This window comes from Lepidochelys kempii, chromosome 2, assembly GCF_965140265.1.
Source record: "Lepidochelys kempii isolate rLepKem1 chromosome 2, rLepKem1.hap2, whole genome shotgun sequence".
In the NCBI taxonomy this organism is placed as follows: Eukaryota; Metazoa; Chordata; order Testudines; family Cheloniidae; genus Lepidochelys; species Lepidochelys kempii.
Window position 1 is genome coordinate 112,846,200 of NC_133257.1, and position 16,118 is coordinate 112,862,317.

At 38.1% G+C, this 16,118-nt stretch overlaps 1 protein-coding gene across 7 annotated transcripts in view; it reads right to left on the bottom strand.

The window, feature by feature from the left end:
- NUP153 (nucleoporin 153) overlaps positions 1–16,118 on the bottom strand; it is a 62,679-nt gene that overhangs the window by 6,960 nt on the left and 39,601 nt on the right. For 4 of the 7 annotated variants that reach the window (XM_073331994.1, XM_073331999.1, XM_073331993.1 and 1 more), the window contains 8 exons: positions 14,550–14,682; positions 12,402–12,539; positions 11,472–11,564; positions 11,128–11,215; positions 8,438–8,578; positions 7,426–8,046; positions 3,352–3,546; positions 1,949–2,797 (listed from right to left, as the gene is read on the bottom strand). In XM_073331994.1, the coding sequence (XP_073188095.1) occupies positions 1,949–2,797; positions 3,352–3,546; positions 7,426–8,046; positions 8,438–8,578; positions 11,128–11,215; positions 11,472–11,564; positions 12,402–12,539; positions 14,550–14,682 (2,258 nt within the window). The remainder of the gene's footprint in view (positions 1–1,948; positions 2,798–3,351; positions 3,547–7,425; positions 8,047–8,437; positions 8,579–11,127; positions 11,216–11,471; positions 11,565–12,401; positions 12,540–14,549; positions 14,683–16,118) is intronic. The other 3 variants (XM_073331996.1, XM_073331995.1, XM_073331998.1) reach the window with 3 other exon arrangements.

Sequence of the window (16,118 nt, forward strand, 5' to 3'; positions counted from 1 at the left end):
AAAGTACTTTAGAAATGAATGGCAAATGAGGCTCTGAAGGCACAACATACGTTTTGTTTCAAGCACTGAATGCCAACAACACCACTGGATGACACTTCAGTTTCATGGCTTCTCTCTCACCTATGTAAAACCAAGGTGAAATGCATAAACTGGTCTCTTTCCCAGGAAAAACACAATCGGGGGGGTGGGGGGGAGGGGTTCATGAAGACGACTACAAAGCAGAGGAAAGGCACTCCTGTCTTGGCTCTACTTGTGGCTGGCAAGTGTAGGGATGTTTGCTAAGGAAATATGAAGTAGCATTACATAGGTACAAGTACTTAGGGTTTTTTGTTTTGTTTTTATGCCACCAGTAGCGGAAATGCTTGGTAGTAAATTTTTCCAAGAGACATCAGAACAAATAGTTTCATGGCTATGCTAAATGGATCCTACTTCGGGGGGGAGAAGGGACAGACTGATTTAGAGATTTTTCTTCTCCACCCCACTGTGAATCTAAGGACCTGATCCTGCTTTCCTAAGTCAGGCAAAACTCAACAACTAAAGTGAGTACTTAGCCTGTGTAAAGGCTGCAAGGTCAGACCCTAGTTATACTTTCACAAAAATTCCAGGGTGCCCTGTTTATCCCTAATGGGGGTTAAAGTTTACTAATTAACCCCTGTGCTATCTGGAAAATAATTTAAAATTGGTAAAAGTGCATATATAAATATGCATATTTAAGTACCTTCAAGATTTCCTACAAAAGCAAATAAGACTAACCCTCCTCAGTCCAATTTCTTCATCAACCATTTTGTTTTAAGACATTAAACTAAGTTTACCCACATTTTGGAAAGCTTTAAGCTTTCACTAAGTCTGTTGCTGTGTCCATTTCTCAGACTTAATTGTCTGGCATCTTCTTTTCATTTCTCAGTCTCCATTTTTCTATTACTTAGGTCTCTGTTTCAACTCCCCCTTTCTTTGGGGATGGAGATGGGGCCACTTTATGCCGAAAGGGGAACTTAATTCCTCAAAGGACTGTCATAAATCTTTTCAATTAGAACTAACAAGAGTCCTTGCTGACACTGACTCTGGGATTAAAATAACACTGTAAATATTTATGTCATGGTATTTCATCTCAGAACTCTGAGCCCTCATCTACTATTTGTCTAGCAACATCATCATGCAGTTTTATGATTCTGAACAACATAACACTGTGAAGAGACTAATTGCAAAACACTATTTTTAGTCAGAGTTACTGACAAAACTCTTTGCTAATCCTTTAGAGAAAAAAAATCGGTTTTAAAACATGACAGGTAGTTGGGCACAACTGGAACTTAACAGCCAGAAAGCCCTCTATGCAGCAACATCACTAAAAAGCTCATTTTCACCTGCAAAGGTGGAGATATTACCAATATATGGACTAATGTGGGACAATATACTAGTACCAGATTTTGTACCAGTATAACTATTTCAGTTAGGGCTGTGATTTATTTTATCTTTTTTACTGATATAGTTATAGTGGTATAACTTCTCGTGTGGCCACAGTTATAGCAGTACAACATATTCCCCATCCCACACTGGAATACGCTGCACAGGTATAAGGCACCGTTACACTGGGATAACTGCGTCCACGCTGTACTGCTTTAACTATGGAGGTATGGAAAGCAAGAGGTACAACTTTTGTATTTAGGCAAGGCCTAATAGAAAATGGTTCTTACATGCAGTAAATATTTTCTCAATTTTTCAATCCATGGTATTCAACTCCACTGAAGTCCATAGAGAAACTGTAACAATCCTGTTATCCTCTAAGACCCAGAATTGTAAATTCATCTTCATGTAGTAAACAAAAGCTTTTCTAAAGACCTAACACATGAACAAATCACTCGAATATATTTGTTTTCTTGGCAGTGACTTAATTTTGTTACTTCATGGACTTGACCAGACAACTAAAGTTTAAAGCAAAAGATTCTTTTACCTGCAGTATTGGTTTGTGCCCCAAATGTAAAAGCTGGCTTTGTTTGCTCAGTTTCCTTCTCTTCTGGTTTTGTTAAGTTGAAACTGAAAGTGGGTTTTGCTGTGCTTTCTTCTTTGGTCTGCTCAGACTTCCCAAATGAAAAGATGGACTGCACCTTTGGCTCCTCATTGTCAACCGTCTTCCTGAACACTAACGAAGTAGCAGAGGTAACAGTGTCCTGTTTCTCCTCTGTCCTTCCCAAGACAAACTGTGAGGCAGATGCAGGCTCCATGCTGCCAAAACTGAAGCCTCCCTTTGCCGAAGGAGTTTCACCTTTTTTCTCCTCTGCCTTTTTAAATAAAAAAGGAGTTGTTGCAACTTCCTTTTCTGCCACCGTTCCAAAACTGAATCCACTCACTCCTGTTTTATTCTCTGATGTAGCAATGGAGGCAGTAGAACTTGTGCCAAAACTGAAACCCCCTAGAACAGGTTCCTCCTTCTTTTCCTGCTGTCCAAGATTAGATGTCCCAAACTGAAATGCTGAAGTAGATGGATTGCTTGTACCAGAGAGAAGTCCAAAGTTAAAATTGTTATTCTTACTGTCTCTTTTACTCTCCTCTGATTTAGAGTCGGAGGAAGAGACTCCAAATTTGAAGTCCCCTGAAGTTTTAGAGAAATTAAAGCCACCAGTCATGTTGTTTGTTACAGATCCTGACTCTGATGTAATACCAAACTTCAAACCCCCTTGTTCTCCAAATTTAAAACTTTCTGTGCTTCCTACTGTCTGAGATGACTCAGAGGATGATGACTGAATACCAAATTTAAATGACGGTGCAGCAGCATCTGAGGACACAGCAGCAGTACCAAACCCTGTAGAAAGGAATAATAGACTACATTTGTAATACAGACACATGCACTTAAGTCCTGCTCTGCAACAACACTGCTATTCTAGTCCTGATCCTCTCCTGAGCCAATTATATATATAAAAAAAAAAAAAACTTTTACTAGAAATGCCTTTTGTTTGTAGATTGTCAGTTACTTTATCATACAGACCCTCTCAAATGAGTGGTGCTGTATCCCCAACTAGGATCAAAGAACTGTACTCAGGACTCACTCTAAACCTAAACTTTTTATACACTTCAAACTAACAGATTTGATGATATGGAATACTTTAACAACAAGAATATATTCCCCGTCCTGCCCCCAGCAAGAGATATTTTCCTCACACATACACACAAAGACAATGCTGAGCCCTAACAAGTCATTTGTGAACATTTATTTTCTTTTTTCTGATATACAACACACACACACACACACACTTCGGAAAAAATGCAGCAATTCACACAAATCTTCCACTACAACTGATAAAAAAAAAAACAACGGAAAGAGTGCAATTATTATTTCCTTCAGGAAGCAAACATTACCTTGTAGCTCAGGTTTGGTGCCTGGTTTTGCATTCTCACAAGCTATGCACTTTGTGGCCTCTGCTTTGTTTTGTACCAAGCATATTTCACAGTCCCAGCTTCCCTCAGGTTTCTTGAATTTGTCTAATCCCAGAAATCCTCCAGAAGGAGTGGAGAAAGAGGATGTGCTGCTACTAGTCACAGGCAATGAACACCCTAGGAAACAAAGGAACGTGTTAAAAGTCTATTTAACTAACTAACTAAGATAATTTCATGAAGCTCTTAAGTTTCAAATACACTTTCAAGCTGTAATGTATAAACTGACCAAGCACAAGAAGAGGAAACAAAACCTGCAGATTATTTTAAATATAAATTGAGTATCTCTGAAGAATCTTGAAGAGCTTTACAAACTTAAAAGTAATATACAGACTATATAGAGGGATTACTTGAAGCACACTAAAATGCAGCCAATGCTAGGTTTAAACAGCTAATGAAGTTCATAGGCTACTGCAACATACCTCAGCTATTTAAGACAGAAAGAGAAGGAAACTGTAACCAACTGAAACTGCAAGAGAAATTCAGGTTGACAGAAGGTAATTACCAGAGCTGGAATTAATGCTGGCCCAACTTGTAAAATGATATGAGGTAAGAAGTTATTTACTAAGCAGACTCATCAGCAAATTCCAACCAGATCTCTTCCTCCTTCCCCTCTGCCCCGGCAAGCCTGAATAGAGGACTAAACACTCCTGCAGCTGCAGTGACTCTTCTCCGCCTCCTGCTCCTTGGTGGTTGCTAAAGCTACTCCCACCCTCTACCCCCTCAGAACTATCAAAGGCTGGAGGAGAAGAGGAAAGGCTGGTGATAAGGCAGAAAGAAGAGACTTGTCTAAAACCACACACCCCTGTCAGTGATACAAGAGCTAGATCTCATGAGCTCCAGACTCCCAATGCCATGCTCAATCACCCAAACCAACTGTCTACAACAGCAACAGAGGCTTCTTTGAAGAGACATGGAAGGCACCGTATTATCTGCAGCACTGGCATGCTCTCATTAGTAGCTGGCTCCTTCCGCCTGTCCTACAACCTAGACCCATCGTCATTCCCCAACAGTGTGTCAGTGGATGCTGCTCTCGTAGCAGGCCTTCTGACTTCCATAACGAATACTCAGATTGAAGCACAAATCCAAATCCAGCACGTATATAAAGGGTCCCCTGAACACCAGTTGCATCCCAGCAAATTTATCCTGTTGAACTGGGTCTTTGAAGCAGTCAGATTGAAGAACTGCCTGCCTACCTTCTACTCTTCTCCTCAAATTCACCCTCCTTTGACTTCAACCATGGAAGATAGGGAAGATATTCACCCTCATCCCACAACTTAACTTTTAGAATGATCGGATATTTTTTGCCCTCTCTCTCCCCTCTAATTCTCATCTTTGATGGACCTGGAGGCCACGCAGTTCTCTGCATCATGGGGATCTCACTGAAATCTTTCATTTCCCAAACACCTCTCAGCAATAGCCCAAAGCCAGACAAGCCACATCTAAAGGGCCAGCTCACATGAGCAAGTCCCTGAAGTAACAAGGTGTTCACTATGGTGATGAAAGTCCACAAAAGCAACGACCTCTGGAATTGAATATATATTTGGAAGAAATTCCACTCTAACCGTGCAGAGTGGTTGGAGAGCTAGGTTCAAGCTCATTTTACAGTTGCCAGAATTTTTCAGGAAGGCTTTAAAAAGGTGATTGATAGCACGTTACATATTACTAGAACAACTCATTCTTAAAGTCCATCAGGGGGTCCTTTAAGAAGGGTTTTCCACCATTTCCCACCAACCTAGAATCCAGATTTTTACAGCTCACAGAAAATCTACAAACTAAGCCTTGGCCAATAGTCAGTTTGGAGTCTTGGCTTAGTGGTCTACAGACCCACCCCCCACTTCCAAACCCTTAATGTGATTCCCTTTTTCTAGCTCTCTGGCCATCGCTTAGGCCAGGAGGGTGGGCGAGCTAGTCGCTCTCTCTATGGATGCCTATTCCTGCAAAAGGTGCCCCAACTTGGAGATGTTCCTAGTTTTATGCCTAAAGATAGATGGCCTTATTTCAGTGCATCTCCCTTCATTCTGCTCCCACCCACTTTACTGAAAGTAGCCATGTGGCAGTCAGGTGCATAAAATTATAAATAAAACTCAAAACATATATATTAATATTAATTTTAGACATATAAATACACTACACACAAAAATCAGATGCAGTCAGGGTCAAAACATATTTATAAAGAGCTCAAAGATTTTGCACGGAAGAGTGGTTCTCTTCAACTGTCATAAAAATGAAAGTATGTGTACGTAGCTTCTCAAACTCAGAGGCCAAAAGGAGCCACCATGATTATTTAGTCTGACCTGCACATTATAGGCCACAGAACCTCACCCACTCACTCCTGTAATAGGCCCTGGCTGTGTTACTGAAGTCCTCAAATCATGATTTAAAGACTTCAAGTTACGGAGAATCCACCATTTACACTAGTTCAGATCAGTAAGTGACTTGTGCCCCACACTGCAGAGAAATGCGAAAATCCCCAGGGTCTCTGCCAATCTGTCCTGGGGAAAAGTTCCTTCCTGACCCCAAATATGGCAATCAGATCCTGAGCAGGTGGGCAACATGCACCAGACACACACAGGAAAGAATTCTCTGTAGTAACTTAAAGCCCTACCTACCCCCATCTCTGCTACTGGAGATATTTGCTAATAGTAGTTGCGAATGGGCCATATGCCATTATAACAAACCTCATTGTACCATCATCTCCATAAACTCATCAAAGACAGTCTTGAAACAAGTTGGGTTTTATATGCCCCCACTACCCCCCTTGGAAGGCTGTTAAAGAACTTAATTCCTCTGATGGTTAGAAACCTTTGTCTAATTTCAAGTCTAAACTTGACGGCCAGTTTATATCCATTTGTTCTTGTGCCAACATTGGCCCTTAAATAACTCCTCCCCTTCCCTGGTGTTTTATCCCTTTGATATATTTATGGAGAACAATCACATCTCCCTTCAGGCTTCGTTCTGTTAGGCTAAACAAGCCACATCCTTTAAGTCTCCTCTTGTAAGTTAGGTTCTCCATTCCTCTATCATGTTTGTAGCCCTGCTCTGCTTTTGTTCCAGTCTGAATTCACCTTTTTTAAACATGAATTGCACACAATATTCCAGATGAGGTTTCACAAGTGCCTTGCACAATGGTAATAAACACTTCCCTGTCTCTACTGGAAATACCTTGCCTGATGCATCCTAGGATTGCATCAGCCTTTTTAACGGCCACATAGTCATCCAGTGATCGACCAATGTACCTAGGTCTTTTCCAACTGATATGTCCCCAGCTCATAGCACAAATTCTTGTTATTTCTCATTCATAACAAAATAGCTATGTGCTTATATTAATGAAGACTATATAGCTGAAGCTCTCCCCTGCCATCTAGAAATCAAGAGACATTCCACTAATGGACTGACAGTTACTTAAACATAAAAGGAATGTGGACACACTGCCAGGATATAAACTAGAAGTCCATTCCTACCTTCATTCTCTGATGAGTACACATTGGTACATCTGTAAATGTGTTTTTGAAGACTTTTTGGAACCACAGTTCAAGACAATGTGGTTTCCTTCTCCTCTCTATAATGCAGTACTACAAACGCCATAGGAGAATGAGTCATTTGTCTTGCAAAAGGAGTTTAACTAAGTTATCAACTTGTGCTGGAAGATGAGCTACAGCTTAGGGAAGCGTAACCTTTTGGGGCAGAACTACTTCATTCCAGGCAATGAGGAGAACCAGATGCTAGTTCCAAAGCAGTGGCCCACAAGCAGAAACTTGGAAGAAATGGTAACCAGAAAACAGAATCAAATATTTAGATACAAGTCATAAGAGACAGATGTGTTAAAGAGTTTATACATTAACCTTAATCCTCAATTTTAAAACCAGAATATTCAATGTTCTATACTTTAAGCTTCAAATACAACAGAATGTTTTTTTTAAAGACAAAGGCTTTTAAAAAAAATATTTAAGCAAGCATGGACAGTTAAAATACAAAAAAAAAAAAAAAAATTCGTACCTGGTCTCTCACATTGACAAGCTACACATTTACTGTCTTCTGCCTTATTTGACACAAGGCACACTGTACAGTCCCAAGAACCCTTCGGCTTTTTGAATTTGTCTCCAAACCCCAAAGTGACTGTAGTTTCAGTGCAGCTAGGAGAGGAAGCCACTGTTGTATTTTCTGTGACCACTGGCAATGTCAGAGCAGGCTTTACTCCTGTTCCAGGCTTTGGTGTCTCACAGGCCACGCATTTTGTAGCTTCAGGTTTATTCTGGACTAGACATGTATCACAATCCCATGTTCCTGCTGCTGTTTTAAATTTGTCTCCAAAGCCCAGTGTTCCTGTGGCAGGAGCAGTTGATTTAACAGTGCTGCTTAGAGTCAACATTCCACTCTGTTTAGCAGGGTCTGCTGTCGGCACTTTAGCAGCTTGACAGGTGACGCATTTGTTGTCTGTTGCCTTGTTTTGTAAGAGACACGTGTCACAGCGCCAATATGATGAAGCTTGTTTAGAGGTCTCTCTAAATCCCAATGAACCTGCAGAAAAATTACTTATTGCAGGCCGTGTATAAACTTCTGTGCTTGTTGAAACAGGCTGTGTGGCTGTAGGGGCGTGTGTCTTCAGAGAAGTAAAGTCTAGAAAAATATAAACACAAAATCAGGCACATTTACATTAGCTCCTTTGAGGAACTCTTTTTAGCCCTCATTCATCACACCACACAACAGGAGATCTACATGGGGGTCCTGAGGATAGGGGAGGACTCCAGTACCATAAAAACAGAAGTGGTAAAGCCACTGTAAAAAAGCTTTACACCATCCACCCTTGTGTTTTTTTCCATAGTTAATATTGGAGTCCTGGACCACAATGGACTTCCATTCAGTCTTTCAACACTGAGCTTGTTTTCAATTTGTCAGCAAAACTTCATCTTAGATGAATGATTTAATTAAAGTTTCTCTAGAACTGCAACGCTGCATACTAGTCCAGGTTTTACTGTAAATTCTTTTAAAATGGAATCCATTATCTCACCAGGGCTTTTTAGAATATCCAGTACACTCCCTTCTTTCAGGACTTCTGCAGGCTTGAAGGCGCCATCGTACTCTTCCTTTTCTTTCCTCTTATTGCTGGTGCTATTTACAGCAGTGCTACCTTTAAACAGAAAGTTTACTACTTTCATGGAGAAAGTGAATCAAAAGGTTATTTCCTTCTTCCATCCCTCCCAAAAATATAAAGTTTTCAAAAGTCTTCCTACTTTCCAAGATTTGATTTAATTTTGATTTAATTTGATTTAAAATTTTATGTTCACACAAGATAGAAACTTATGTATGCGTGTATTATTACAAGAACTATACAAGTCCAATCAACTTTTTATGTATAATTACAAAGTTACTTTCTACTTTCAAGAAACATTTACACAGCCTCTCACTTTCAACTTAGTTGACAAGCATAATAAAATTAATGCAGACTCCTGCAAAGAGAGGTTGGATGTAGAGCTTATTTTCCATTTGGAAATTTCCATTAAAAAAACCATTTTTTAAAAATAACCACAGAAAATGCAGTTTCTGTAAAACTGAAATTTTTCATAGAAAAAAACCTGATTTTGCTAGTTTTTTTTATTTATATTTTCCCCAACAGGAAAATATTTCACTCTGGGTCAGTTCATGCCAAATAAAAATATTTCAGTTTGTTGAAATGAACCAAAACATTTGGTTTATACAGTCAGTTCAAGATTAAACTGCATCCTCCTATCCTGCCACCTTGCCCCATGAGCGTTGTAGTTTGGATCTATCATGCCTCCATTCTTTCCTATGCGTTAGGCTCCCATGCCAGTCTCTCCTGTGACTGGGCCATATGATGCATCATGAGAGATATAGGATGGCTAGAGAGCCCAGTCTCTAAGAGAGAATGAAGGCAGGAGGCACCCAAACGACAAATCCAATGAGACAATGCAGCACCAGAAGGAGATGCAACTTAACATTGAACTGAACTGAAACAAAAGGTTTCAGTTTGGGAATATCAAAGCATTTTGTTCTGATCAAAAATGCAGAAATGTAAAAACGTTTTGCCGCTTCTGAATCAATTTTTCAGAACTTTTTGTTCCACAATTTTTTTTTGATATTTTAACATTTTGTTCCACTTGAGGCTGAAAAGAAATGTAGAAATAGCAGAATTTCTGATTTTCATTTTTACTGTAGTCATATGCAGTAGTATTAACATCCACTGTTGCAGTTTTCCCCAAGATTTTTTTCTTCCTTACTATCACTGAAAACAAACTATTAGGGCCTGCAATTAAGAGTGGGAATGGGAAAGAGGAAGACTCAAAAGGAGAGAAAAAGAGTTGCTTTCAAGCTACCAAAATTTTATACTTAGAGAAAGATCTGCCTGTCACACTGCTATTATTTTGCCTGTTTATGGACAGAAGACTTCAGTCTCTTGGACTATAAATATAGTATTTGTATGATTGATCTGACACAAAGTGCACCGTAAACTACTTTTTAATCCACTCACTTTTTTAAATGTCACATCAATTTTTATTACTTTTTGTTAGTTTTTGTACTGCTAGACTGGGGCCATATGTGCCAAAGTTCTGGTAAGACAATTTCTATAGCTAAATTATAAATACCACAAGATAGGATTTCATCATTAAAATGGTGAGACAACCTGAACTGTGGTGGCACAAATATGTAGTTTTAATAAATGACATTTAGAAAGAGTTCCTAAAAAATCTGGGAATTTACCCCAGTTTTGATGGAATAGAGCTATTAAGACAGAAGGGAAGGGAATAAGTTAATAACAGGACTTTCATGTGCAGTAACTACAGCACAGCAAATGTTCTGAAATTCCTTAGTGTGTAAGATGTGCATTTGACATCATTTTAAAACAAACAAACAATCTGAAATAGTCAATTTAAAAAAAAATTAGTCAAATATACTTTCAGGGCCCTGGAGTCTCCCTGCCAGTTTTTGTAGTTTAAAAATCTGGTTTTCCTATCTTAAAAAAAAAAAAAAAAGAAAAAAAGTTCTAACATTTGCTGTGTGAAAGACACCCACTAACAGAGGAAACTGAATATTTAAAAAAAAAAAAATGCTATCAAATGCAAGAAGTTAAACTAAAAGAATTTTTTCTCTATAACCTTTCACAACAGTAATCTTAGTTGCTGCTTGTAACAATAGTATATAAAGTTTTCCAACAGTAGTGTGGTTTAAATTTACAGTGTCCCCATAACTTATGCACAGATTAAAGTATGCTTTACATGATAACATTTCAGTGGCATTTTCATATAACACACTATGCCAGAAGAAACCCTGGCTATGTAAATAAAAAAACATCCCTTGCAACAGAGAAGTATTTAAGGTTGTGGTTGGGAACTATTAATGCTTTCAGAAGGAACAAGTCAAAGAAATAAAATTTCAAGTCTCAAGATAAACCAAACACGTTAAAAATCATTACTTAGGCATTGTGATTGAAACACAAAAGGATAAAATAGCAGCCTATAGGAGGAAAAGTGGAAGATTGAGAGTGAGGGCTGGGAGTGGGATGATTGTTCTAGAAACTCCTCCTGGTGACACACTAGTTCCAATATCTGGTGGAAAATGATCCCCATCTGAGAGAATGCAGATGGTGGGGTAAGACAGTTCAGCTAGGATATGCCCACCAGCCAGATCTAGTGCTAGAAAAAATAAAACATTTCAGGTCTGAAATACTGGATTTTTAGTTACCTGGGCTAATCAGAAGTGGCACTGGAGTGTCACTGGATCCAGAAGCTTGTGTTGATTTCACAACAGGAACACTAAATGTAAACCCAATCTGAAGAAGGGGAAGGGGAAAAAAAAAAGATCTTTTCAATGCCAAAAGGAAGAAATCTTAATTCAGTCTAACACAGAAGTACAAATTCAGACTTCAATTCTCTAGCATACAATTTATTTGGCATCCAACTGAATATCGAAACATATGTTCCTTTTATCATTATTTGCCACGAATGCCACTTTACTGTTTTGAAATGTTTTGCTAAGCCCACAGCAAAAGCTTCAAGGACAGCAGAGTTTCTACATGCATTACTTACAGACAGTGGAGGTAGCACTTCTGCCTCAGTAGATTTTACAATTGGAGATGAAAATCTGAACACAGGACTGCTAGCATTACTTGCTGGTTGCACCTAAATTTTCAAAAATAAAAATATTAGGACTATCTAAAAAAAAAATATGTTGAAAGAAAAACCAGTAACTATTTAAGGCTATAAAAATATCAGGAGTTCTGCACTGAACTTCGGAAAGCTAGTTTTGACATTTATCATTCCCAGACAAGAACTATGATGAAATGCAATTAAGGTTCAGAGTACATATCAGCAGTTTATGGTAAAATATATCAGAGTCATGTTTTAATTATTCCAAAACCATATGGTATAAACTCAGAAAATTCAGAGTTGAGGTTACACTGAAAACATATTCAAATATGTTAAGGTACAAAAATGCAGCCAAGACACCTAAACAACCTTAAATTTAACTCAACATATACAAGGTCCTCCATAAATAAATGGGTCTCCAATTCTTTTTTAAAAACTGTACACAAATATTAAAATGTCTCTAGACATTTTTAATGTTTATTTTTATTGCAGTTATATACACTAATTATTGTGATGACATTTCTTTCCTACTGATGCTTCCAATGCCATTTATGGTACTTGTAAATTGTTGAATAAATCTTGGCATACTGTAACAATAACAGGCTTTCCAGAGCACTTCCAGATGCCATACGTCTGTATTATCCAATAATTAATCCATCAACTTTGTGAAACTACATCAAAATCTTTCAGCAATCTTATTACACATCAGAATATAATGGCCCTCATTTACTCAGCTGTACATAAACTAACACTACTTAGTCTACCCCTTAATACCACTAAGAACATATCTAATAGGCAACACGGTGAATGAACAAGACAAACCAATTCTAATCCTGTAAAGTTTTAAGTACATACAATGTAAAAAATTACCTTGTTAATCACTGGTTGTGTATTAGTGATTGGTGATGACGACACATTAGTACTGGCAAGGGCGCCAAAGCTGAAGTTAGGCAGTGATACAGTATTAATTGGTAAGGGTATTTTGGGTAGTACTGGTGCCTCCGCCTCCTAAAATTGTACATTTATTTAGTTATTTTTCTATTCTACATTAGAAACTACATTTCCCCCTCTAATATCTATACAAAATTAAAAGCAGCAAAGTCAAATTTAAAATAAAATGTATATCCAACCCCCCACCCTAGTCTACTAGAACATTTTTAACCTTTGGCAGGCACTTTCCATGGGTATGCCATGATCATCATGTGTACAGTAGGTAGAACAGGGAAGACTGTCTCAAAGTTGCTAATTCAACCATTGCCCATAGGATGTGCCATAAAAATAACATAGAATGAAAGAGAGTCTGAGTTGTTAACAACAAAAACAAGTTTTAAATGGAAAGGAACATCATTTAACTTTAATAACCAAAATTCTAGAGAAAGGATAGTTGTGCTAGTTGATCCTCCCTACTCTTTAATTAAGAGGTGGGATTTCAATACATGCTGAGATTTGCAAGAAATCCTCTAGCAAAGCTAAGGAAGACCAGTCTTGACGTTTCTGATATTTCTAAGGTAAAAAACACAGAAAGCAAGTTTTGTTCTTTTTTTAAAACACACACACACAAATCTTTCGGGCCTTCTTTATACATCACAGAGACACAAAAGGGCATAAGCCCTATTTTAGGAACACAAGAATTGTCACACTGGATCAGACCAGTGGTCAATCCGGTCTAGTATGCTGTCTGACTTCATGGTATGTCACATAGGTTAAGGTAAGGTGTAAGACAATTATGCAACAAACACAGAAGCCACTGAAGCATAAAGACATTTCTTTTAAGGTATTTAGCTGCTGAAATTAAACTGGGTATTATAAAGATTTAAATAGTTTAATGACAACTCATTAGTGGCACTTGTATCTATGCAGAAACAATTAAGTGTGGATAAATTAAGACCTAACTTTCTCCCTGTGTTTATACCCAAAGGAATTTGGGTTCCCAACTTCTATACTGGTTCATTTCAACATATTTAATGAAAAATTAGACCTATCAAATCTTTATACTAAGTTCTCTTATTGTGCTACAGAAATACCCTCCAAGATCTCCAATATCCAGCTGGATTTTCTCTCTACATCAGTTCAGTCAAAAGATTGGTCTAACGATTCATAACTTTATACTTAAGACAAAAGAGGCAGTGTATAGTTTACTGTATGCTTTGGACTATACATATTTGAGACACTAAACACAGAAATAATTCTGTGGACATGTACTACTATTTATGCATTTTATTAAATTGATTTTTTATTATAAAAAAAATAAAGAGGGAGTGGCTAATTTGTGCACCCGGGAAGCATTAGTCAATGTCACTCACAGATCTCTAACATATTTAATATTTTTGCATGCACATATAGTGTTGTCTTCAGCTTTATTCCATTTCAAAATTTTGATTTGTTCTATACTATTAAGTCATATAAGATAGAATTATGTAATAGTTTATTTGCTTACTGCCCCTTATTTAATATTTTAATCCTTTAAAATAAACTGTACATATTACCCTGACATATTTACTCAGTGTTTCTTGTATAGATTTATTCAGCTGATAGCAGGGAAACCCTACAATACAATTGGAAGAACTCCTAAAGTAATATGGCCAAAGTTTCCAAATGCAGCCTCTAATTTGGGGTGCCCAACTTCAGAAATCTAGGGCCTGATTTCCAGAAGTGATGAGTAGCTATTGACTTTCAACTGGAGATGGAAGTGGCTCAGCACTTCTGAAAAGTCAGGGACAGGTGTCTCAAGCTGAGTACCAAAACTGAGGCATTCAAAATCAGCAGCTCTTTGAAGACTTGGGCCTATATATCCAACAGAATTAACTATTATTATTTATTATTTGTATTATCACAGCACCCAGGAGCTTCAATCATAGTCCAGACCTCATTGTGTTAGGCAATGTACAAACATGACTGGCTTGTAACTATTAATTTTTTGTGTAGTCTCTTAGGAGCCAAATATTTCAGTTTCATTGCATCCATGCTTTGAAAAATTCCACTGTAATAAAGCAATTTAACTGAAGTATTTTCTCTTACCTGTTTTTCTTGTCCTGGTTGAGATACATAATGTACTCCTCTTTCCCTTCTCATCTTGCCACCTCCACCACCTCCCACTCCAGAATATAATCCATTGGATGCAGGTGTACTGAATTTGGGGTATGTGAAATTGCTAGCACAGAAATAAACAGTTTATGATTAGAGCGCACTCTTATTACTTAATTGTTTTAAGCTCTTATACCCTCAGTCTGGGCTGGAACAGAAACCTTCCTACCAACAGTCCGGAAAAAGCAAAGTTCTTGTTCAAGTTGTCTTGTGTTGGTCAAATAGACATCCCAAGCAATAAGAATATTGCTAAATAGAAAAAGCTATAACCATAAAAGAGAGTCAATCAATCAAAAAAATCAATCAATCAGAAACAGTCCCAACTCCACAAGGTGTGATGTCTGAGCCAGCAGAGAGGAAGATGGAAAAATTAAGTTAGCTAGTAAAATATGTTATTCTCCCACATCCCTTATTGTTAGCCTGGACAGTGGACATTTCAAATGAAATATTCAGCACCAAATGAGACACCAGATAGAATGGGTGTATCGTGGGAGGGAGAACAGATCAGATTACATGCAAACACTGACACATCAAGATTTCAGCATAGAGAAGATATAAAAGGATGTCAAGGTACCTGTCTGCCACTGTTATGGAATGAACCTTGACAGAAGGCAGAGACTCCAGTTTCTGCAGCATGACAGTGAGAAACAGAAGCCTTAGAAGCTATTGCATCTTTTATATGGCCCTCAACAGAACAAAGAGGAGTTCTGATTGTGTTAACATCCCAGAATTCTTTTCAGATACACATACATCAAAGAGCTTTATAAAGTGTAATGGACTTTTCTCTTTTTCATTCCAAAAGCCTGGACAGAACAAAGGGGAAAGATATTCTAACCCAAGTGGAAAGGGGAAAAACTACCCGAGGAAAGTAAGGAAAAAGGAACAAGATTAAGCATTATACCTTGCCCAGATGAAGAGAGAGATAAAAGTGCCCAACGGAAAGAAATCCTATATTGAAGCTCTTCTTCTGGCCAAGCAGATGACTACTAAAAAGGCAGGTTTAAGCACACATGAAGGCTTTTAAGCCCCAGGTCAAGTCCCCATGAGGATGAGGGCAGAGCCTTGGTTTAACCTTGTTAGATGCTCCAGAATAATCTCTTCAGCTCTGGATGGGAACCTATGGAAGAGCACTCTGTTGCCTCTTAAAGCCTAACTAGCACTTGGATGCTCAACCTTTAACTATCCAAACTTAAAAGAGCAGCAAGAATTTTAGAAATGTCATATTTTACTCAATTTAACTACTCCTGCACCAGAGCCTGACTCAGACTCTTATGCAAAATATGTAACCTTTTCTGCATACACCTGTTTGTCACTTACGGAGGAAGTCATTCCTCTGTCCCGAAAGGAAAGACTCTGACTTACAAGTCCTTACCCAGATTTCAAAAATGGAAAACTTCTGCACAAATCCTAAGGGACTTCCCTTGTTTCTTATCAAGAGCCACCCAAGAACTAAACAGACCCATGGATTAGAGTGCAGACTCTCTTGATCAATTAATACAATTG